Below are 19,637 nucleotides of genomic sequence, written 5' to 3'. Positions count from 1 at the left end.
CATAGCAGAGTTAATGTCATTTTGAATAACTTGTTTACTCAGTGATTATGTGATTAATGGGTCCTGCAGGCTCAGGGACATAAAACCAAAGTACAGTGGCTGATCCTGGCCACCGTGTCACCGCTGCGGTAAGAATAGTCAATCAACTTAAGTTGTCTCATGGGGTAAATAGTGGGCAGTAAGTGGGCTAATGAATAGATGAAGGGTTTCCAGAACCCTCCCCTCTGGAAAATTATAAGCATGAGAAATGATTTCAAAAGCGACATGATAAAAGTCGCCAGCTTCCTTGTGTCCCTTCTCTCAGCAAGGGGCCTTTGCCTTGTGCGTTTCTGAGGACTCTGCTCTCCTCCGTGGCAGCCCTTCCTATTCTTCTTCTGCCCGTTCTATGACCCTTTCCTTACCCCATGGCCCTGGCTCTATCTGTGACCTCTCCAAGCAGATGTGACTGGCAGGGGATGTTGATCTCCAGAGCAGCCGGGAGCTGCAGAGTAAAGGCGGGGACAGCTGAGGCACGAGGAAACTAGCAATGAGCTCCCCTGGTCCTCTTCTTCTAAGTCAGCAAAATAGGACTCAGAGAGGCTGAGTCAAATTGAAGGTCATGGTAAAGAATTCAGTAGCCCTGGCTGGCTACTGAGATGGGACAGTACAGACAGAAAGTCTGCCTCACCCTGTAGGGGTGACGACATCTCTCCCGCAGAGTTCTGTACAAACAGCTCGGTCCCCAGCACCTGGGGACAGTGAGGTGGCTCAGTAGGCAAAGGACTGCCTTCAAACCCAGTGACCTACGTTCAATTGTCCAGACCCACATGGTAGGAGGGAATCAACTTCCCGAAAGCAGCCCTCTGACTCCCACTTGTGGGAGGTCATGGGTATGTCCACCCCCCCCCACATACATATATACATGTTTTTAAAAAATTAAAGCATTGTGGCAGCGCCTACACTGGGGAGTGGAGACAGGAGGGTCCCAGGGGCTCAACGGTCAGCCAGGCCACCCCAGTCACAGAACCCCAGGACTACATGAGAGACCCTGTCTCAAGACATGGTGGAAGCAATTGAGGAAGACACCTAGTGTCAACCTCTGGTCTCGCCTGCACTTGCACACACGGGCACACACACACAAAGCATCCATTTGTCTTCTACATCTGGGTGGAGACACTTCATTTAAAATACCTCTCAGTTCCACCCATTTTCCTACAAATGCCAGTGCCTTGTTCTTTCCGGCTACCCACAGTTCCGTTTTGTCCATGTACGGCACTATTCAGTCCTCAGTTGACAGACATCTAGCCCGGCTCTGTTTCCTGACTATTGTGGAACAGAACAGCTATGAACACTGACATGCATGTCCCTCTGTGGGAGGACTCAGACTCCTGGGTAAAAAGCAGGGGTGTACAGCTGGTCGGTACGGTAGTGGTTTTTTAGAGACAGTCACCATACTTATTTCTTTAGTAACTATGGACATTCTCCATCCCTGAGGGATTAAAGGGGAAGGGTTAAGACAAAAAGACAACAAAATACAAGCAACAGAAGGAAATGAGGCTGGGGTACAGGTGAGGCGGGGGGGGGGTGAGACCAATAGGTGGACAGAGGGCTGTGGAAGGGAAGGAAGAGGATCCACCAACCAATCAACTTTTCTGTACCAATCTAAATTAAAAATATGAAAATATATCACAGTATTCCTGTATAATATATGCACAGTCTGGCATGGTGGAAACTAGACCTGACATATGACTCTACGGCTGAGTTTCTGCCCCTGCATGCTTGGGCTCCTCTCAGAATCAACTGTAATACAGGGTGAGGTATGATGGATATAGAAGTAGGTGTCATGCTGGGTTGTAATAGAATCTCTCTAGGGAGTGATGGAATCTACGCATTAGATACACATGGATATTCTACCATGGGTATTTTGCTCTGCCGCCACTTGACTGCAGATGTGTGACCTGTGAACAAAGGGACTGGTGTCTCTCTCTGCAAGTCTACTAGTATATACATAGGCTCAGCGACCGGCCACGGGGACACAGGGAGGAGAGACCAGCCTGGTCCTGAATAACAGCCCTGGTAGAAGTCATCTGTATCCGTTAATGGCCAACAGAGAGATGGGACAAGAGGCCAACAGGACTCAGTCTCAGGGTTGTCAGAATGGGCAACACTGTTGTGGAGGCTGGGGAGTCATCTAATTGGTTATCTGAATGCCTGGGCTGCTCCGTTTAACCCCAAAGCCAGAATACCAATAGTCTAAGCCCCTGGCTCCAGTCTGAGGGCTCAGGAACCAAAGCCCTTGTGCCCACATCTGAGAAGAGTGCCAGCTCATACCATCTAGTACTGCTGCTCCATTCTGCCATGTCCAGCACATGTCCCTCTTCACCCACCCCGAGTCAAATGCTGGTCCCCAGAACTGCTTTAGATGCCCAGGACACAAGTGTGCATCCCTTAGCCAGCCATGTTCCCACAGAACACTAGATATCAACACCGCCCTTGACCAACTTCACTAGGTCCCTCCATGACAGCACTCTGACCCAGGACCAGGAAAAGAGGGGGGATGCAAAGAGCTTTGGACTGTAGAATGGGGGTACGGGACCAATGCCAGCTCCCCAAACTTCAAAGCTGCTGTGCTTCTACCCCGAGTGGCAAGGCCCCTGTTTGCAGATGCAGCATCTTCAGGCATATTTGCAATGTGCGCCATCCTCCTTCTGCATCCACCATGACACCCTGGAGGGGAGGGAGGAAGTAGCGTTCACCCTGCAACCCAAAAGTGCTGGCTTCTCCACAGTGGGCTTCTGCAGCCAAGTGTCCCAGAAGAAGGACTCCTGCCACCCTGCACCCTTCAACGTGGGCACTTAGCCCACGGAACACCACAAGAGATGCCTCTGACTAGATGACAGAACCCATGTGTTCCTAGTTCCCTGCCTAAGCCTTGGAAGGAAAGGGAGTCAGGCCTCACAGGCAAGAAAACGCCCTGGCCTCCTGCCCCAGCATCTGGGCCCGACCAAGTCTGGTTTAAGGTGTGCAACTGGATGCCAAATGACAGAGCATTCCGGAGGGCAGGGTCTGAGTGAGTACCCACCTGTGGTGGCATGAAAGGCTCCCCACAATGACCCACTACCTCAATACACCCAAACAGACCACAAGAGATCATTTCTTTATTCAAACTAGACATACAAGAACTTCCATTCTTCAACTATTGGGTATTTTAGGACCCCCCCCCAATTAGCCTTGCCCTCACCCACTGTGCTCTCCACCTCCCCTTGCTAGGCCCCCAGTATGTCGTCCCACTGAGGAGGTCCATGTCCACTCGGGTCCTTTTCCCTCGAAGTCTGATCAGTGCCTGAATTTACCCACCAGTGGCTTTGAGGGCCAGGCTCCCAGCCCCTGCATGTCCAGGAGGAGAGAGAGCTGCCGGCGAGCTTCCCTGTAGGGCACAGCCTGGGGGCAGGGAGGAGACAGGGTGAGTGAGGTATCTGTTGAGAGGGTTTGGGGGAGAGGAAAGGGCTGGAGAGAAGAGACGTCCACCTTGGCAGCCTCATAGGTCTTCAGAGACAGGAGTTCGGGCTTTTCCAGAGCACTGGCGACCTGGCGGAATGCCGCAAGGAAGGCTGCTTTGCAGAGGCGCGAGGGTGGCCCCATGCTGGCCCTGAGAAAGGACACACAGGAGTCACTGGGAAAGAGCAGGCAGACCTACCCACACCATTCACACACTCTCCTACTCAGGGCCTGTATTACCAGAGAGAGTCACAGGGCTCTTGCCCTGTGAGTCAGGGGACAGGGTTCCCTACCCATGAGCTCCCTGCTAAGTCCCACAGGGCCCTCCTCACTCAGTCTTCACACGTCCAGTGGCCACATCGACAACTTCAATGTCAGAATCCCCCAGGCTCCAGTTGAGGCTCAGGCCATGGCAGGTGCTGGGCACAGGGTCAGAGGGGCCCACCAGGGGCCCAGCAAACAGGTGCAAGGTGGTACGGACATACGGACAGGGAAGACAGGACCCCAAGTCACTGTCCAGTTTAGGCCGGGAATGAATGGCCCTGTTCAGAGTTGGGGGGTCATGGCAGGGGTCAGCTGTGGGCAGAAAGCACAGGACATGGCCTGAGTCACCACATCCTCCGCGCCACCCAGAGTCCATTCTCTGCCCTAGCACTTTGTGCCCCTCACCTAGGACAAGACTGGTGGCGTAGAGTGGAGGCAGGAAGTGGGCCAGCAGTCCACCGCCCAGCCCAAGGACGGCCCAACGTGCCAGCTTGTCACTGGCAGAGAGGCAGACCACATGGGTATCGCGGAGGGCAGGAGCCACATAGGATACAGGTTTCAGCTGCCCACAGACATGGGCCTGCAGGCGGAAGGCTAGTCTGTGCAGGGCACTGTCTTCTGAGGACAGTGGGAGGCTGTAAAGGGGAGGGGGAGGGGGCAGAAGCCTAGAATTAGGGTACTCTTTACACCCCAATTCCCCCACAATGATACCAATGGACTCCCAGGCTAGGACACTTACTAGATATCGTGGGCTGCCCCTTTGGGGGTGTTGCTCACATACAGGTGCAGGAAGACCCCGGGCTTGAGGGCAAAGGGGGGCCCAGGCCCAGGTTGGGGAGCCAGCACTGACCGCTCCTTGCCCTTAGGACCCCCCTGTGTGGCCAGCAGGAGCTGTCTAAAGAAGAACCTGGGAGTGACAGGCAAGGTGTGGGGTAGGATAAAGATCCTAGGCAGCCTGCCCACTGCGGAACCCACCTGACTGCTCTGCTCCTCACCTCAGCAGGGCCCTGCGGGCAATGACCAAACCATGGCAGTCGTGGAGCCTCCGACCTGAGAACTCCAGCCAGCCAGCACAGCTGCTGCTGCCTGTGCCCAGTGCCACCAGCTCGTAGGTCTCTTTGGAGTGACCAATGGTGCCTTGGATCTCTGTGCAGGAGGGGACAGAAAACTTAGGCCAGGATCCTGTGCTTGTTGCTAGAGCTGGGGTAGGGGCAGGGCAATTCCTACCCCTCTCCAGGATGACTGCTGCCACAGTTCCCTTACAGGCCTGGTACGGTGAGCTGTCACTCAGCAGGCGGTCCAAGCCGGCACTGACCACAGCTGCACAGCGCTGCTCATGGGTCAGGATGTTCTCTGCACAATAACCAGAGGACAGTGCAGGACCCACAAGCCATGCGTCCCCCACTTTTCCCTCTTGCCTGAGAGCAGACACCAGGCTATGAGCCAAGGTGTCTACCTACCTATGCTGAGGGAGGTGAGCAGAGACTGGCGGGGTGTCACAGGGGGCTCTGAAAGAGACAAGAGCAGCTAGTTGCATGGGTGCTGGATCTTCTCATCCTTTGGGAGGCCAAAAAGAGGAAGCAAAGTCTCCACCAGCAGCTGCTCTTGTGCTCCCCGTCTCCAGTGTGGAACATCAGAGCAGAGGTGGCATCTTTCTCCATGCTGATGCCCAGATGTGACTGTAGATCTACATACGCCTCACACGCCACACACCCCCACCATACACACCCATACACACACACCCCCCACCATACACACCCATACACACACACCCCCATCCCTAACCCCACACATCTCCAAACCCCCAACCACATACACACCATATACACACTGCACCATACACACCCCACCATACACCCCCCACATACACACCCCAGTGCCCCACCACACACACACTCCAACCCCCACCATATAGCCCCCACATACACACCCCAACATCCCCACCACACCACACACACACACACACACACACACACACACACACCATGCACCATGCACCCAGTTGCTCACTCCAGTTGGACCTTGGCTACCTGGTTTTTCCAGATGCTTCCGGATGTACTGAAGGGCAGAGAGCGCTGCCTGCTGCTTGGCTTCCAACTTGCTTCTCCCTGTTCCCGCAGGACAGACCAACCCATCCAGTTCTGCACACACGGAGAATGAGGAGCTTGGACCTGGGGAAGAAATCTTGAGGAAGGAGGAGTCTCCTGGCCTTCAGCCCCAGCTCAACCACTTCTAGTAAGGATTTATCAACCTTAGCCTCCTCCTTTCCCTTAAGCCTCCTCTTGACACCTGACAACAGATGACAACCAGATCAATAAAGGGGTACCAGCACACTAAGAGGGGACTCTTCAGACAGCAGGTGGTGTGTGTCTCTCCATGATATCCCCATTGCTAACTCAACCTGGCTTTCACAGGGCCTTCTGGAACAAGCATGAATAAAAGGAAAGATTGGCACTTTTGGGGGAGGTAGGACAGGACCTAGGAGAACATTCCCCTACCCCATACTGGACAGCCACCAGACTTGGTCTTCTATTTCTCTCCACCAGGAACCCTCTTCTTAAAAGATCTATCTGTTCAACACTATCATCTCAGGTGTAATAGCCCAAGAGCAGGTTAAAAAAAAATCTTATCTGATCCAAGGATAAGAACACACTTAAGTTTCTTCAGGTGTACGCAGTCCTTTGGGAAAGTAGCACTCCCCATGAGCAAAGCGCAGCCTCCAACACAGGCAACTGTGATTTTGCAAAACTGGCCCTTTTCACCTGGGGTAGCTGGTGGAGATGTTTGCTTAGCTGTGGCCTTGAAGGCATATTGTTCAAGCTCTTTGCCTTGCTCCTTTGTACTGATCAGACCGCATTAATTAGTAGCTCCTTCACCCTCTAACAAACACACCTGCCCACCTGTAGTTTGGTCCTCCAGGAAGGTCAGAGAGATGCCTTGGTTAGCCACACACTGGGTGAGCAGGGCCACCGCCTGGTCTGGGGACGGGTCCTTGGGCAGAAGGCTGAGTACCCGGGCAGCCATAGGGAAGACGCCTGCGGGCCCTGCGCGCAGGACCGAGTCCCCCAGGGCCTTACAGGCCTCCCCGCGGGCCTCCTGCTCGTTAGCCACCCCAGGCTCAGGGGTCTCAGGTTCCTCGTCCCCAGCCTCCGTGGGCTCCTGGCCTCCCAAGGGCTTCCAGGGTCCGGGGCTGATCTGCAGCGATGCTGCCAATCGAGGCTTCCTGCGCCCACCCTCGTCCACGCTCGCCATGGCTGGACCAGTACTCGTGCTGTGCCCTTTTTCACGTGGGGGCACGTGGCACGGAGCTGATCATGAACTCCGCCTCTGCCTGGAGCCGGCCAATGACAGACCGCGGCGCTGTGATAGATGCTGCGATTAGCCAATAGGGAAGCCTGTTTCCTAGCGCTGCGGCTTGGACTCCTACCCGTCACCCGCCACCCGCCACCCGCCAACTTGCTGCACAAGGGCAGGTCTCGTGAGGGCTCTCACTATCAGCCTCTTGACGCGTGGGAGTGGAAGGCTGAGGGTTTGCAGGCCACAACCTGTGTCCTTGCCCCCTTCCAGAAACGGGAGTCCTTGTTCCTTGCACAGCCTGGATTGGAGCTTTAAAACTTCCGCTGGGCCTTCTTGAAGTCAAACAGAAGTGTGAGCTAGCCCCCAGATTAGCCCTTGCCTATCTCCCCCTCCCAGAAGGGACTTGCGTTTGGGCTGAAAAATATCAAAAGATGTCAATTATTTAAAATGAGTGGGGGGTAGAGCTGGCAAGATGGCTCAGCAGGCGTTTGCCTCTAAGTCCAGGGACCTGAGTTCAATTCCCATGGGCCCACATGTTGAACATAAAGACTCAATCTGCCAGAAGTTCACTGTGATCTCCACACACCTACCGTGACGTGTTCACTCACACGCATACACACAAATGGAATTTTAAGTGAGGGGATTAAAGAGAAGGGGGATAGAAAAAATGAAGGCAGAGGTGCGGGCAATTTACATAATATCAGCTTTGGAAAGTGATGTCAATGGCTTAGAACTACATAAATATTTGACCAGGTTAGACATTGCAGGTTTGTGTGATTTTCTGTTTGTTTGTTTGGAGACAATTTCTCTGTGATAACGGTCCTTTCTGTCCTGGAACTCACTCTGTAGACCAGGATGGCCTCAAATTCACTGAGATCCTCTTGCCTCTGTCTCTTAAGTGCTGGGATTAAAGGTGTGTGCCACCACTACCCACCTAGTCCGTAGACTTTGAAAGAATATATCTTGGATTACCCAGGCCAGCCCAGTGTAACCATCCTTACTGGAAGAGAATTGTAGAGAGTATCATGAAGAGTCAAGCAGCCATTGTCAGCTTGAAGGTGGAGGGGGCATGTGCCATGAAATGCAGGAAGCTTCCAGAATCTGGAAAAGGCAAAACACAGGGCTCTCCCCCTTCTCCAGAGCCCCTGCTCACATGGTGGCTTAGGCCCAGTTGGGTCTGTGTTGGACCTCTGACCTCTGGAACTGTAAGGAATTGTATTGTGTTAGATTCTCTGTGACGGCTCACAGCAGGGGCGATTTTCAGGCTGTGTGTAGGCCTCCACAGCTGATCCCAGAACTCAAGAGGATTGAGGCCACCTGAGCTATGCATCGGGGCCTTGTCTCAAAATGAGGAGTCTGAAATGGTTTTTGCATATGTGCACCCTAAAATAATTTTTAAAGAACTCTGTAGCCCCAATTCTTAATCCCAAAGTTGTTGACAAAATGTCTTGTTTTTTTATTATGTTATAATCACTCTTTTAAATCTGTGTCACCTAAACTATAACAACACTGCCTTAGGTCGTTTCACTTAGGAAGAATGCATTCTCTGGTGACCTCATTGGCAAGGGGCAAACCAGTCTGCCAAGCCAGACTCACATTCTCTCCGGAGCAGTCTGATGTCAGTTTTCAATTTGAGTAAGTGTGCGGACACTGCCCCGAGAGAACCACCTCATCTTTCTTCCCTTGTCTGACTCAGTGGGGGTTGTGCCAGACAGAGGAATTCTGCCCTTGTCTTCTGAATTCTGCTTCTAAGCTTGAGAACTAAGAAAGCTGTGACCTAACCAATCAAAGTGTCCATGAAATGGGGCAACAGGACTGATGGAATTTTCTTTCTTTTTTCTTTTTTTGAGAAAACATGTGAAACTATGACATACCTACAGAAGACAGTACAGACCGTGCATGCTGAGCAGGCCCTTGTGCCATGAAATACAATTCTCTGGGCATGGTACGTGTTAGTGTTCAGGCATCAGTACTGGCCTGGCCTTGCGGGTGCTGATAAGATATGTCAGCTGCAGCCACTAAGAGCACCCCTGTGCACATTCACTACGTTCCCTTTTAAAAGGTGGATCTTGCCCAGTGGTGATGGTGCACACCTTTAATCCCAGCACTTGGGAGGCAGAAGCAGGCGGATCTCTGTGAGTTCGGGGCCAGCCTACAAGAGCTAGTTCCAGGACAGGTTCTAAAGCTACAAAGAAACCCTGGCTAGAAAAACAAAAAGCAAAAACAAACAAACAAAAAGGTAGGCCTTGCCCACTTCCCATTTCTCTCTCCCTCCCTTGCTCCCTCTCCCGTTCTTCTCTCTCCCGCTCCCCCCTCTAATTCTCTGCTTCTCTGCCTGCCTCTTTCGGTATATCTATCTCTCTCCCCTCTTCTGCTGCTTCTGTCCCCAGAGGCTGGTCTCCCCCTGCCCTTTCCCCTTTTTAGGTCCCCTTTCCCCTAAAGATCCCTCCACATGAATTCTGTCGCAGAGCATCTTTCTCTCTCACACCGCATTTTAAAAAAATTACAGTGGTATGACCATTTCCATCTTGAGGAGACCAGCTGTGATCACCTACATGCGCCCCTCCCTAGATCAAGCCTGTTAAAGCGCCCTCATAGAAAGAGGCCCTCTTCTGACATTATAGCTCTTCCCTCCCCTCTTACCCCAGCTGCACACAACCCTGCCCAGCTGCAGAGGGTCTCGGCAGGTGCTGGAGTGTGTATAGTAGATGGACAGGTGACTAAAGGGTGGGGGGGCTCCTATTTATGTGTCTATGCTTCAGTGGGGTTTTTGGGTAGCACAGCTGTTTGGGGGATCATTCACACACCTATAAATAACTCCAATGAATTCATTGGTTCACTGAACTGAACTGAACTTCAAGAGGATAATTTCTTGGGGCCTCCACTGCCTTCTTTATTGATGTGAATGGGTACAGACTCCTGGGGAGTGACACACACACCCCATGAGCAGCACTCAGTGAAACACAGACCCCTCATCTCATGAAGCCCTTCTTGTTCTCCAATCCTCCTCTCTCTCTCTCTCTCTCTCTCTCTCTCTCTCTCTCTCTCTCTCTCTCTCTCTTTGGTTTTTCAAGGCAGGGTTTCTCTATAGCTGGCCTCGAACTCACAGAGATCCGCCTGCCTCTGCCTCCTGAGTGCTGGGATTAAAGGCATGCGCCACCACCGCCCAGTTTATCCTCATCTCTTAAAGGAGCTTTCTTCCAGGGCCTCCTGCAGGGCATCCGCTGTCTCCTGGCTCCTTCCAGTTTGGCACCTATGCTAGGGCAGCACTCCATGAGGGACAGTGGTGACTGTGCCTGTGAAAGGGAAGGTGGAAAGGGGCCATCTCATTCCAGGCACCTTCCAAAGACAAACTGTATAGCTGGAAGTTGACAATCCGCAAATTGATTTAAAAAAAAAAAACCAACAAAACAAGGCCTCATGTATTCCATTCTGGCCTCCAACTTGTTAAGTAGCCAAAAATGACCTTGAACTTCTGGTCCTCCTGCCTCTTCTGCAGATTGCTGGAATTACAGGTGTGGGCTACCACTTGCTTAAGTGGTGCTGGAACTCAAACCCCAGGGCTTTGTGCATGCTAACCCATCATCCTCCTAACCGAGCTACCACCTCCCCACACCCCTTGCACACTGGTAATTCTTTTTTGTTGTTGTTGTTGCTGTTTTTATTTTTTTATTTTTTTTTTGAGACAGGGTTTCTCTGTATAGCCCTGGTTGGTGTCCTAACTGGCTCTGTAGACCAGGCTGGCCTCAAACTCAGAGATCTGTCTGCCTCTGTCTTCCCGTTGCTGGGATTAAAAGTGTGTGGCTGGTGTGAACTGACCCTGTAAAGCTACGGCTCTCGGAGTGTGGGCTATGGGTCAGCAGTGCTATCCCAGACCCACTAAACTAAAAACTCAAGTGGGTCCAGCCAACTGTTTTAGCATGTCTCCAGGTGGCTCTGGTGTACACTTAAGCTGCAAGGAGAATGGTGCTAGGTTTTGACTGGACAGTGGTGCTAAAGCCACAGGCGGGGAATTCCTGTATCACCTGGGAGTGGGAAAGACTTAAGCTCAGCCCTCACCTCTCTGACATGGAGAAGAGGTCATAGCTTACTCTTCAGATAAACATAAATGAGCACGGCCCCACGTGATGACTAACATTGGTCATCAACTGAATATTTAGAATTAATTGAGACCTAAACTGCTGGGCACCCCTGTGAGGAATTTTCTTAATCAGATTATTTGAGGAAGGGAGATCTACCCTAAATCTGGGCCACGCCTCCTGGCAGCAGTCCAGATAAAAGGATGTGAAAAAAAAGAAACTTTGATTTTTTTTGCCTGCTTGCCCTCACTATCTATGGCAAGACCATTTATTTATTTATTATTTATTTATTTATTTATTTATTTATTTATTTATTTATTTATTCAATTGCTGAGGCATTCCTTTGCCAGCATTTGAACCAACTTCTTTGGGATTCCAACATAGACTGACAATCAGCAGCTGTCCAGGAATCAATCAGGACTCCAGCACCAGACTGGGATTGCTGAGACATCCAGCTTCATGAACCGGCCAGCTACCAGATTCTCACCTTTTTGGTCTTGAGACAGCTATTTTGGGCCTACCCAGATCACAGCTGTAATCCAGGCGAATAAAATCTCTATTCCATATTCATCAATCTGTTCTGTTACTTTTGAGAACCCCAACTAACACACCCAGAAACAGATTCCCTGGGTAACCTGCTATACCGAGGAAACAGATTTAAGAAGTTGTACTAGTTCCAGAACAAAGGAAATCATGACCCAAAGCAGTTTTCAAACACACTGGAGGGAACGCCAGGTGGGGAGATTACAGCGAAGCAGGAGGGTCTGTTAGGTCTCAAATTGGGCAGTGGTGGCGCACGCCTTTAATCCCAGAGGCAGAGACAGGCGAATCTGTGAGTTCGAAGGCAGCCTGGTCTACAAAGTGAGTTCCAGGACAGGCTTCAAAGCTACAGAGAAACCCTGTCTCGAAACCTCCCCCTACATTCCCACCCCTCCCCCCCCAAAATATCTCTGAATACATTCTTGACTTCCGGGTGTGCGGACGAAAGTGGCCGGTGTTGCGGAGGGGGGGGGGGTGGCGCAGGCCTTTAATCCCAGCATTTGGGAGGCAGAGGCAGGCGGATCTCTGTGAGTTCGTGACCAGCCTGGTCTACAAGTGCTAGTTCCAGGACAGGCTCCAACACCACAGAGAAACCCTGTCTCGAAAAAGCAAAAAAGTGGCCGGTGAGCAGAGCCACACATCCTAAATTTCAAGTGAAAGGCAATTTACAGGCAGAGTCCAGAACTCAATGCCTTTGAATTTGAATATGTCCCCCAAATCACCCAGGTGCACACTGGAGTTTGAGAACTACAAGTCCAGGGGTATTTGTAAAAGCAGATTCTCAGAATTTACAGCCAATAAATACATCGGAGGCGCTCGGTGCTTGCTGAGCGAATCCGTTTAAGCCTCGCAACACCTCGATAGGAAGTTAATGAAGCAAAGGCAGATCATCCAACACCGGCACAACTCTACCCCTCAGGCGCCACGACCACGCCAATCCCTTGTCCGACCGGCAGGTGGCGCTGGAGGACGCTGAGAGGCCTTGCTGAGGGCGGGACTTCCTGTGTCTTGGGAGCACTTCCGTCCTGGTCCGGAAAATAGTTCTGTGCGGCTGTGGAGTTCAGCGATCAGGGCTAAGGAACTGATGAGTGACGAGTGACGCTCCGGCACCTTTTTGTCTCTCGGATCAGGTAAGACTGTCGCCGGGAACCAGCGGAATCAGGTGGTCTGCGCGTGAGGGTGATGTGAGCACGTGGCGGTTCCGCGTGGCTACAGAGACCCGCGGCAGGCGTCCAGGTCGTTTGCCTTGAGGGAGGGAGGTCTCGGGACCGGGGCTCCACTCTGGCGCACATGTGAGCGACTCAACCCCACACCGATTCCTCAGATGCCTCAAATTCAGGGCCTTTATTCCGCGCCCAGTAGGCGCTAGTGCTCAGAATGTGCTCTGTGTTGCTGGTGTTCGATTTAAGTTTTCTAAAAACGTGGGCTGAATAGCAGGTAATGCTTCTAAAGAGGTGGGTCTCAACTTCCTTGTTGCCGCGACCCTGCAGTACAGTTGTAGTGCACCCCAGCCCTAAAGTTATTTTCGTTGCTACCCCATAACTGGAATTTTCGCTGCTGTGATTGGTAATGTAAATACCGGTGTTTTCTTATGGCCTTAGGCGGCCCCTGTGAAAGAGGGTTGAGAACTGCTGTTCTAGAGAGTTCCTAATTTTATTCGATCCACGGGCGTTTTCAGAGAAGCCTATGAGTGGGAAGACAGGAATAATATGCAGCCCCTGTCCCCAGAGGAGTAGAGCATCTGTCGTGCAGGGCGCTTATCCCAGGCCTTTCTCCACACTCTCTCTGGCGCTTTCCGTGCCTCAGAGCCTTTTACACTCACTGGTCATTCTCCCTCGATGTGCAGCCCTCTCGCCTTGACTACCCTTAGGAAGATCTCACCTGTCCATCAACGCCCTCCCCTGTGATGGGGGACTGAGCAGTTTTCCTGAGGCCCTTACTCCCTGGCATTAGGCTGCAGAGTCTGGTTTTTACCTCCCCTGAGGCACCTTTTGGACTCCTAATGAAGGCCTGTGTGACTGTAGATCCCTTTTCTCCAGGATGGATTTCCCCAGCTCCCTGCGCCCCTCATTGTTTATGACTGGTCCTCTTGGCATGACTGAGGGCCCTGACCTGTCCTTCATGTGCAGCTGGAGAGATGCACTCACCATGCCTGGGTCTCAGCCCCCGGACTGCAAGGTGAGAATTGAAATAGGGCCCTTCCTTTGGTCGTGTGCCCCCCCCCATACTTCATACCCAGTGGCACAGGTGGTAGGGAAAGAGTGCCAGGCAGGTGCTGCTCCTGCTGTCCCCAGGCCACCCTGCTATCCAGAGAGGGTCACTCAAGAGAGCCTGTGATTCCTCTTTTCTCTGTCTCCCTCCCCAGGTTCAGCAGGTATGTATTGGCCAGTGTTTCTGTGCCAGGGTCTTTTACAGGCCCAGGAGCCCAGCATGGGGAACTTAGGCAACCCTTCCTCAGGAACTGCCAGCTCAGGTGGGAGAGCTTGTACCAACAGGCAGACCCGGTATAGTGTGGCCTCGGCTCTGCTGGACCAGTGGAATGGCAGGGACTGTCGGCATCTTGGGAGGGACATTGTTAGCTGCCCAGCTACCTTGTAGAATTGAGTACTTACAGAAGAGGGGGGTCAAAGAAGGGGTGTTGAGGGAGGGGGGTGTTCTTGGACCTGTGTGACAAGGGAGCCTTGCTGGTGCCTGGATAGCGGGACTCAGAAGTGAGTAACGAAGTTAGAGAGCATGGTGGGCTCCAGGCGGGCAGTAATGCTTCCTTCTCTGGAAGCTGGTGCAAGTGGCGTTCAGAATACAGGTTCCGGAGGTGGCTGCCTAGGTTTAAGTCCATGCCTTCTCCTGGCTGACTCTCACCTGGGGCAAGGGACAGCAACCTCGTGCTTCTGTTTCTACATCAGTGAAGTGAGCAGCTTTGCAGAGCTGTCACGAGGACTGAGTGAGTTGTAGCCTGGAAGTGCACCTCTGCCATGCTATAGCTGTCCTGTTCCCCTAGGACCGGACAGTGCCATTGGTCAAGAACCTGCTGTGGGAGCCAACGACACCAGGACCCCTCCCCCTGCTGCCTCCTGATCCTGGTAAGGGCCTCTTTCTGGGCTCCCTCCAAGGACCTCAGCGCGCGCTCTCTCTCTCTCTCTCTCTCTCTCTCTCTCTCTCTCTCTCTCTCTCTCTCTCACACACACACACACACACACACACATACACACACACATGCACACACAGAGGTATTCCAGGCCCTGGATACCTACAGACACTATTGTGTTCCCATGCCTTCTCAGATTCTGACCTCTCTCTTCCCTTAGATCCCTGGGAACCTGGCATGACCCCTCGGGACCTCCTTTTCCGGGGAGGTCACCGCTGCCAGTTCCTACCTCAAGTTGGGCTGGATGTCACTGAGCAGGTGAGTGGTCCCTGGGTGGGATTGTGCTGCACAGCCTGGGCTGTGCTGAGTGACACAGCCATTCCCCCACAGCTCAGCCGCTTCCTGTGGGACCATGGGGACATAGCCTTCGCACCCCTGGGAAGGCTCATGCTGGAGAACTTCAGATTGGAGGGAAACAAGGTGCGCAAGTGCCATTGGCTGGGTAAAGGGTCGGCCGCCTCCCTGGTGGGTCCCGGGGTTGCAAACCTGACAGGCCTTTCTTGCAGGGCTACTCAAAAAAGATGACCATAGTCAGCGTGAAGGGGCTGCTTCAGGACCTCGGTGGACACCAGCCCTGGGGGCAAGTAGCCAGTGAGAAAGCAGCCATAGGCCTGGCTGGTGGTGGGAATGTAGAAGGATCTGGGACACAGAGCAAGGTCATGAGGGAGTTCACACAATCCCCGGCCCCAGGCAGCTTGGTGGATCTTAGGCACAGCCACATCCAGGTGTTCAGAATGCTGTCAGGGCTCTCTGTTTTCCCATCCACTTCCCTCTGACTGACTTAATTCAGGTAGCAACAGGATGGCTTCTTATTCCAAGGAGTGAGTGCCTGAAGTAGCACAAATCGTAGAAAAGACCCGTTGGCCTGGCTGGAGCCTCAGCTGTCTGTGGGCCGTTCGCTAGAAGGGTTTGGGTTCCAGGAACTGGGTAGGGTGTATTCTAGGTAGTTATGACAGAGGCTGTCTGCTTGTCCTTCACTGTCCCAGTGTCATCTTCTGCTGCTCTGTCCCAGGTGTCCTTGGGCTTTCCTTAGCCGGCGGCTCCGTCGCTTCTCCATCCTTGGGGGTCCTGTCCTGAGCAGGTCAGTGTCCGTGCTTCTGGGCAGGCTGCTGCATGAAGAGCTGGCTCTGCGGTGGGAGCAGTTGCTGCTGGATGAGGCCTTCACTGGGGGTGCCTTGGCCTGGCTCCCTGGAAGGACAGCCCGGGTTGGACAGCTGGTCTACCCTAGTGGAGGTGCCCTGGACAAGCTGTGTATCCTTTCTCATTTGGTGGGGATCCTGAGGCCGTCCACAGTGGTCCAGGGGAAGTGTGAGATGGGTGACCAGAGTGCATCCTGATCCTTAACCAGGGGCTCAGATTTCCAGGAGGTCAGTGTGAACTCAAGTGGCAATCCCCGGGTCTTTGAGGACCCTGGGCATATCCAGCTGCGGGGACCTGTACGGCAGGTGGTGACCAGCACTGTCCAGGGAGAAAGTGAGATTCCTTCCCCTTCTTCCTTCCTCCCCTTCTTCCCTCTTGTCTAGCTGGTTACTACCCTGCCATACATACACTGCAAGCCTAACCTTTCTGTCCTCCCCAGCATTCCTGGCCGTCCGCTCTGACTACCATTGTGCCATGTGGAAGACTGATAAGCAAGGGCCGCCAGCACCCCTGAAGGTGCTGCAGGTGGAAAAGGGGGCCACTGGTGTTAGCCTCAGGTGAGAGATGTTGGCCTCCTGGCAAGGACAAGGGGCTGGAGGAAGGACTGGGTTGCTGGATCTTAACACAGCACCCTGTGTCCTGCAGCCCTCACCTGCCAGGAGAGATGGCTATCTGCAGCCGTTCTGGAACTGTATGTCTGTGGACCCCACAGGATGGGTAATTTCCCCTTTCCCCTGAAACCTTCCACCCCAAAGCAGTACTATGGCCTTCTACGCCATGGCTCAGTCCTCTTTCCCTCCATCCCCCCCCCCCACCTAACACCCTTGTAACCCCAGACCCCACCAGGACCACACCTATGATCTGCCTTCCTTTTCAAGGCTGCAGCTAGTCTACAAGGACCCTGAGACGCTTGCCTTCCGTGATCCTTCTCCCTGGCGCTGGGCAGATTTCACTGCCCACCCCCGGGTGCTGACCGTGGGTGACCGCACAGGTGTGAAGATGGTTGATATTCAGGTACTGGTGTGAGGGGACAAGAAGCGAGGAGTCGGAAGTGATGGTCTGCAGGAGGCCCATCTCCAGCCTGAGACAATGGCTGACCATGCTGTACTCTCCCTAGGGATCCCCAGGCTGTGGGCTGCTGCTGTTCCGTGCTGGAGCAGAGGCCGCTTGCCAGAAAGGAGAGCGGGTGCTGCTTGCCCAGTACCTTGGGCAGCCGGGTCCCGCCTGCACTCCTCTGCATCTCATCTGCACCCAGGTGAGCAGCAGCCTCCTCCCTGGGCTGACTCAGCCTTCTCCAGAGCTGCTGCCAGCAGGCCTGATGCACAGCCATAGGAACCTAGGAGTGTTGGGTCCCTGTGCATCTCATTAGAGCAAGCAAACTGGGTCATCTGCAAAATCAGATGAGAACCTGGGAGGAGGCAGAAAGTGACTGTAGCTCAGGCTCCCAGGTGGCACAACAGTCTTCCATTGGGGTCAAGGTTTTCTTCATGCTCTAATGAATACCCTTCTGGGATGGTGCTGCATGCCCAGGAAGTACATGTTCCAGATTTGGTAGGCCAAGTTGAGCAGGACTTGAAGGCTGATGGGAGGGCCCTCCTCTGGGTGTTGGGTACTTCCTACAAGCTGTGTGGGTTAGAAAGGATTATTGGAAGACTGGTGCCAGGCATCAGCCATGCCCACTTCTCTCCTTCTTCAGTTCTCGATCTACCTGATGGATGAGCGCCTACCCATGGTGCCAATGCTCAAGTGGGACCATGGACTGCCATCTTCTCCCCTGTTTGCTCGCCTGCTACCCCCAGCTAGCCCTGGATTCCCACGGCCCCTGCTACTGGGGGGCCAGGGTGGACAACTTCAGCTGCTGCATATAGCAGGTCAGCCAGGAGGGAAGGAGGCTCATGGAGATACCCTGGGGCTGGGCTGGTATACTAGCTCTCTGTCCTTCCTCCAGGAGAGGGCCCTTCCATGCCCCAGCTAGCAGGGCCGCCTCAGTCTCTGCCCTCCATCGTCGACTCCCTTTCCGCCTTTCCCCCACTGGAACCCAGGAGGCAGCAGCAGCTGCAGGAGCGTCTGGAGGCACCAGTCATAGGTGCGATGGGCAGAAGGGGCTTGGGGCTGCTGTGGGAAGGTGCTGCCAGACCCTATAGCTCTTCTCCCTCCCTGTCTAGGTCTGGCTGCTGCCCCACCCTGTGCCTCTGTCCCTGCGCTGCTGCTCTTCCAGCTCTCGGCAGCTGGAGACATCTTTTACCAGCACCTACGCCTCCAGTCAGCCTCCAGTCTTGGAGAAGGATCACCTGATCACCCAGCAACAGAGGGCCCTGCACCCAAGGCAACAGCACCTATGGATCAGTCCTCTTGGACCCCTCAGGCCAGTGTCCGCTGCAGCCGCTGGGCAGAAGCCCTGATGGAGCTGTCCCCTACTTGTCCAGTGTGGGCTGCCCCCACCTTTTCCCACCGTCGTTTTCTGGGCCACATGGAGCAGCAGAAAAGCCAGCCCATGTCACAGAAGCTCCGAGCAGCCATGGCCAAAGGACAGCTCTTGCGACCTGAGGATCTGGGCACACTCCCCAGGGCAGAGTCGCCCCCTGCACCTCAGTGCAGCCAGCAGGATGAGCTCACTGAGCGCTTGGCAGAAGCCTGGGAAAATGGGATAGCTGCCTGGTGGAAAGGGCACCGAGGTCAGACCTCGGGGTCCAAGACACAGACCAAGCGGCCTAAGCGCCGGACTCAGCTGTCTAGCACCTTTTCCTCACTCACAAGCTACTTGGACATCCCAGATACCAGCAGCCCCTCTTGTAGCCAAAACCTTTCTACCTCAGAGGCCGGGCCTCAGCCCCCAGGGACCCAGCCTTCCCAGGAGTTGACACAGGAGCTGTGGACGGAAAGTGTGCAGCATGAATGTCAACAGACACTCCAGGACTACACGGCCAAGCTGCCACTTCAGAAGGACACTCCAGGACCTGTGGCTACACCTCCTTCCCAGGCTTCCAGCCTCCGGGCCATGCCTTTGAGGCGGCAGGCACCTGTCCTGTCTGGCTCCCATCCTCCCCGGAAGAAGTCACGGATGGGCTTCTGAGTGTGGACAGCCATGCCTGAAAACCTAGCCCTCCTTGCACTGAACTCAACCAGTATGGTCTCCAGGGCAGATCCTCTACCTCTCAACGACAGTGTGCCCAGCTGAAGGAATGGGGAACAAGTCTGTTTTGTGTGTTTGATGGCAGGTTATTCCAGAGCTCTGGCCGCAGAGGCTCCCTCGGGGTCACCTATCCCTCTGGGGACTCATCCAGTGTGGGCTGCCCCCACCTTCTCCCACTGCTGTCTTTAGGACTCAGTGGAACAGCAGCAGACTGGCCAGTTACACCTCCCAGGGCCCCCTGCATCTCAGTGCAGTGGAGCTGATGGAAGTAGAGCCCTTGTGTCAGTCTTAGCCTCCTGGCCTCAAAGACAATGGTGTTGGGGGCTGAGGTGGCCCGATGTGGGTCAGCAGCTACTGTTGTGGGCTGTTTGTGACAGTCCACATGGGCTCTGTAGGAGTTGATGCCTTGACTCTGGCTTAGAGACTGAATAAACCCATCCACTATCCAGGAGCTGGATGTCATATGAGCAGAGATGTTGTCTCAGTACCTTTCCATGCTGATGTGTAAAGCCCTGCTCCCTCCACCTTGGGGATGCACACACAGCACAGGGTTTGGGGTGGA

General features: G+C 53.7%; 2 protein-coding genes across 3 annotated transcripts; one reads left to right on the top strand and one right to left on the bottom strand.

Moving 5' to 3' along the window:
- Window positions 1-3,296: 3,296 nt before the first annotated feature.
- Window positions 3,297-6,993, bottom strand: Adad2 (adenosine deaminase domain containing 2). The gene is made up of 10 exons (XM_050165311.1): window positions 6,642-6,993; window positions 5,772-5,912; window positions 5,202-5,249; window positions 4,969-5,094; window positions 4,737-4,887; window positions 4,481-4,648; window positions 4,147-4,376; window positions 3,810-4,053; window positions 3,508-3,628; window positions 3,297-3,420 (listed from the first exon to the last, which is right to left on the bottom strand). The coding sequence occupies exons 1-10, from the start codon at window positions 6,991-6,993 to the stop codon at window positions 3,316-3,318; spliced, it is 1,686 nt and encodes a 561-aa protein (XP_050021268.1). The 3' UTR covers window positions 3,297-3,315.
- A 5,681-nt stretch (window positions 6,994-12,674) lies between these two features.
- Window positions 12,675-19,542, top strand: Taf1c (TATA-box binding protein associated factor, RNA polymerase I subunit C). 2 transcript variants are annotated; one of them, XM_050165129.1, is made up of 15 exons: window positions 12,675-12,787; window positions 13,697-13,835; window positions 14,656-14,737; window positions 14,963-15,060; window positions 15,133-15,222; window positions 15,309-15,382; window positions 15,815-16,053; window positions 16,159-16,275; window positions 16,382-16,499; window positions 16,588-16,659; window positions 16,821-16,956; window positions 17,060-17,197; window positions 17,639-17,813; window positions 17,891-18,028; window positions 18,108-19,542. In XM_050165129.1, exons 2-15 carry the CDS (start codon window positions 13,698-13,700, stop codon window positions 19,013-19,015), a joined length of 2,523 nt encoding a protein of 840 aa, XP_050021086.1. In that variant the 5' UTR covers window positions 12,675-12,787; window position 13,697; the 3' UTR covers window positions 19,016-19,542. The 2 variants fall into 2 exon arrangements, with proteins under 2 accessions (XP_050021086.1, XP_050021085.1); XM_050165128.1 differs by having other exon boundaries at window positions 14,963-15,222.
- Window positions 19,543-19,637: the final 95 nt, after the last annotated feature.

This window comes from Alexandromys fortis, unplaced genomic scaffold (genome assembly GCF_014885135.2).
Source record: "Alexandromys fortis isolate MF-2015 unplaced genomic scaffold, M_Fortis_MF-2015_v1.1 scaffold_165, whole genome shotgun sequence".
Lineage (NCBI taxonomy): Eukaryota > Metazoa > Chordata > Mammalia > Rodentia > Cricetidae > Alexandromys > Alexandromys fortis.
This window is presented reverse-complemented; position numbering and strand designations above follow the sequence as displayed.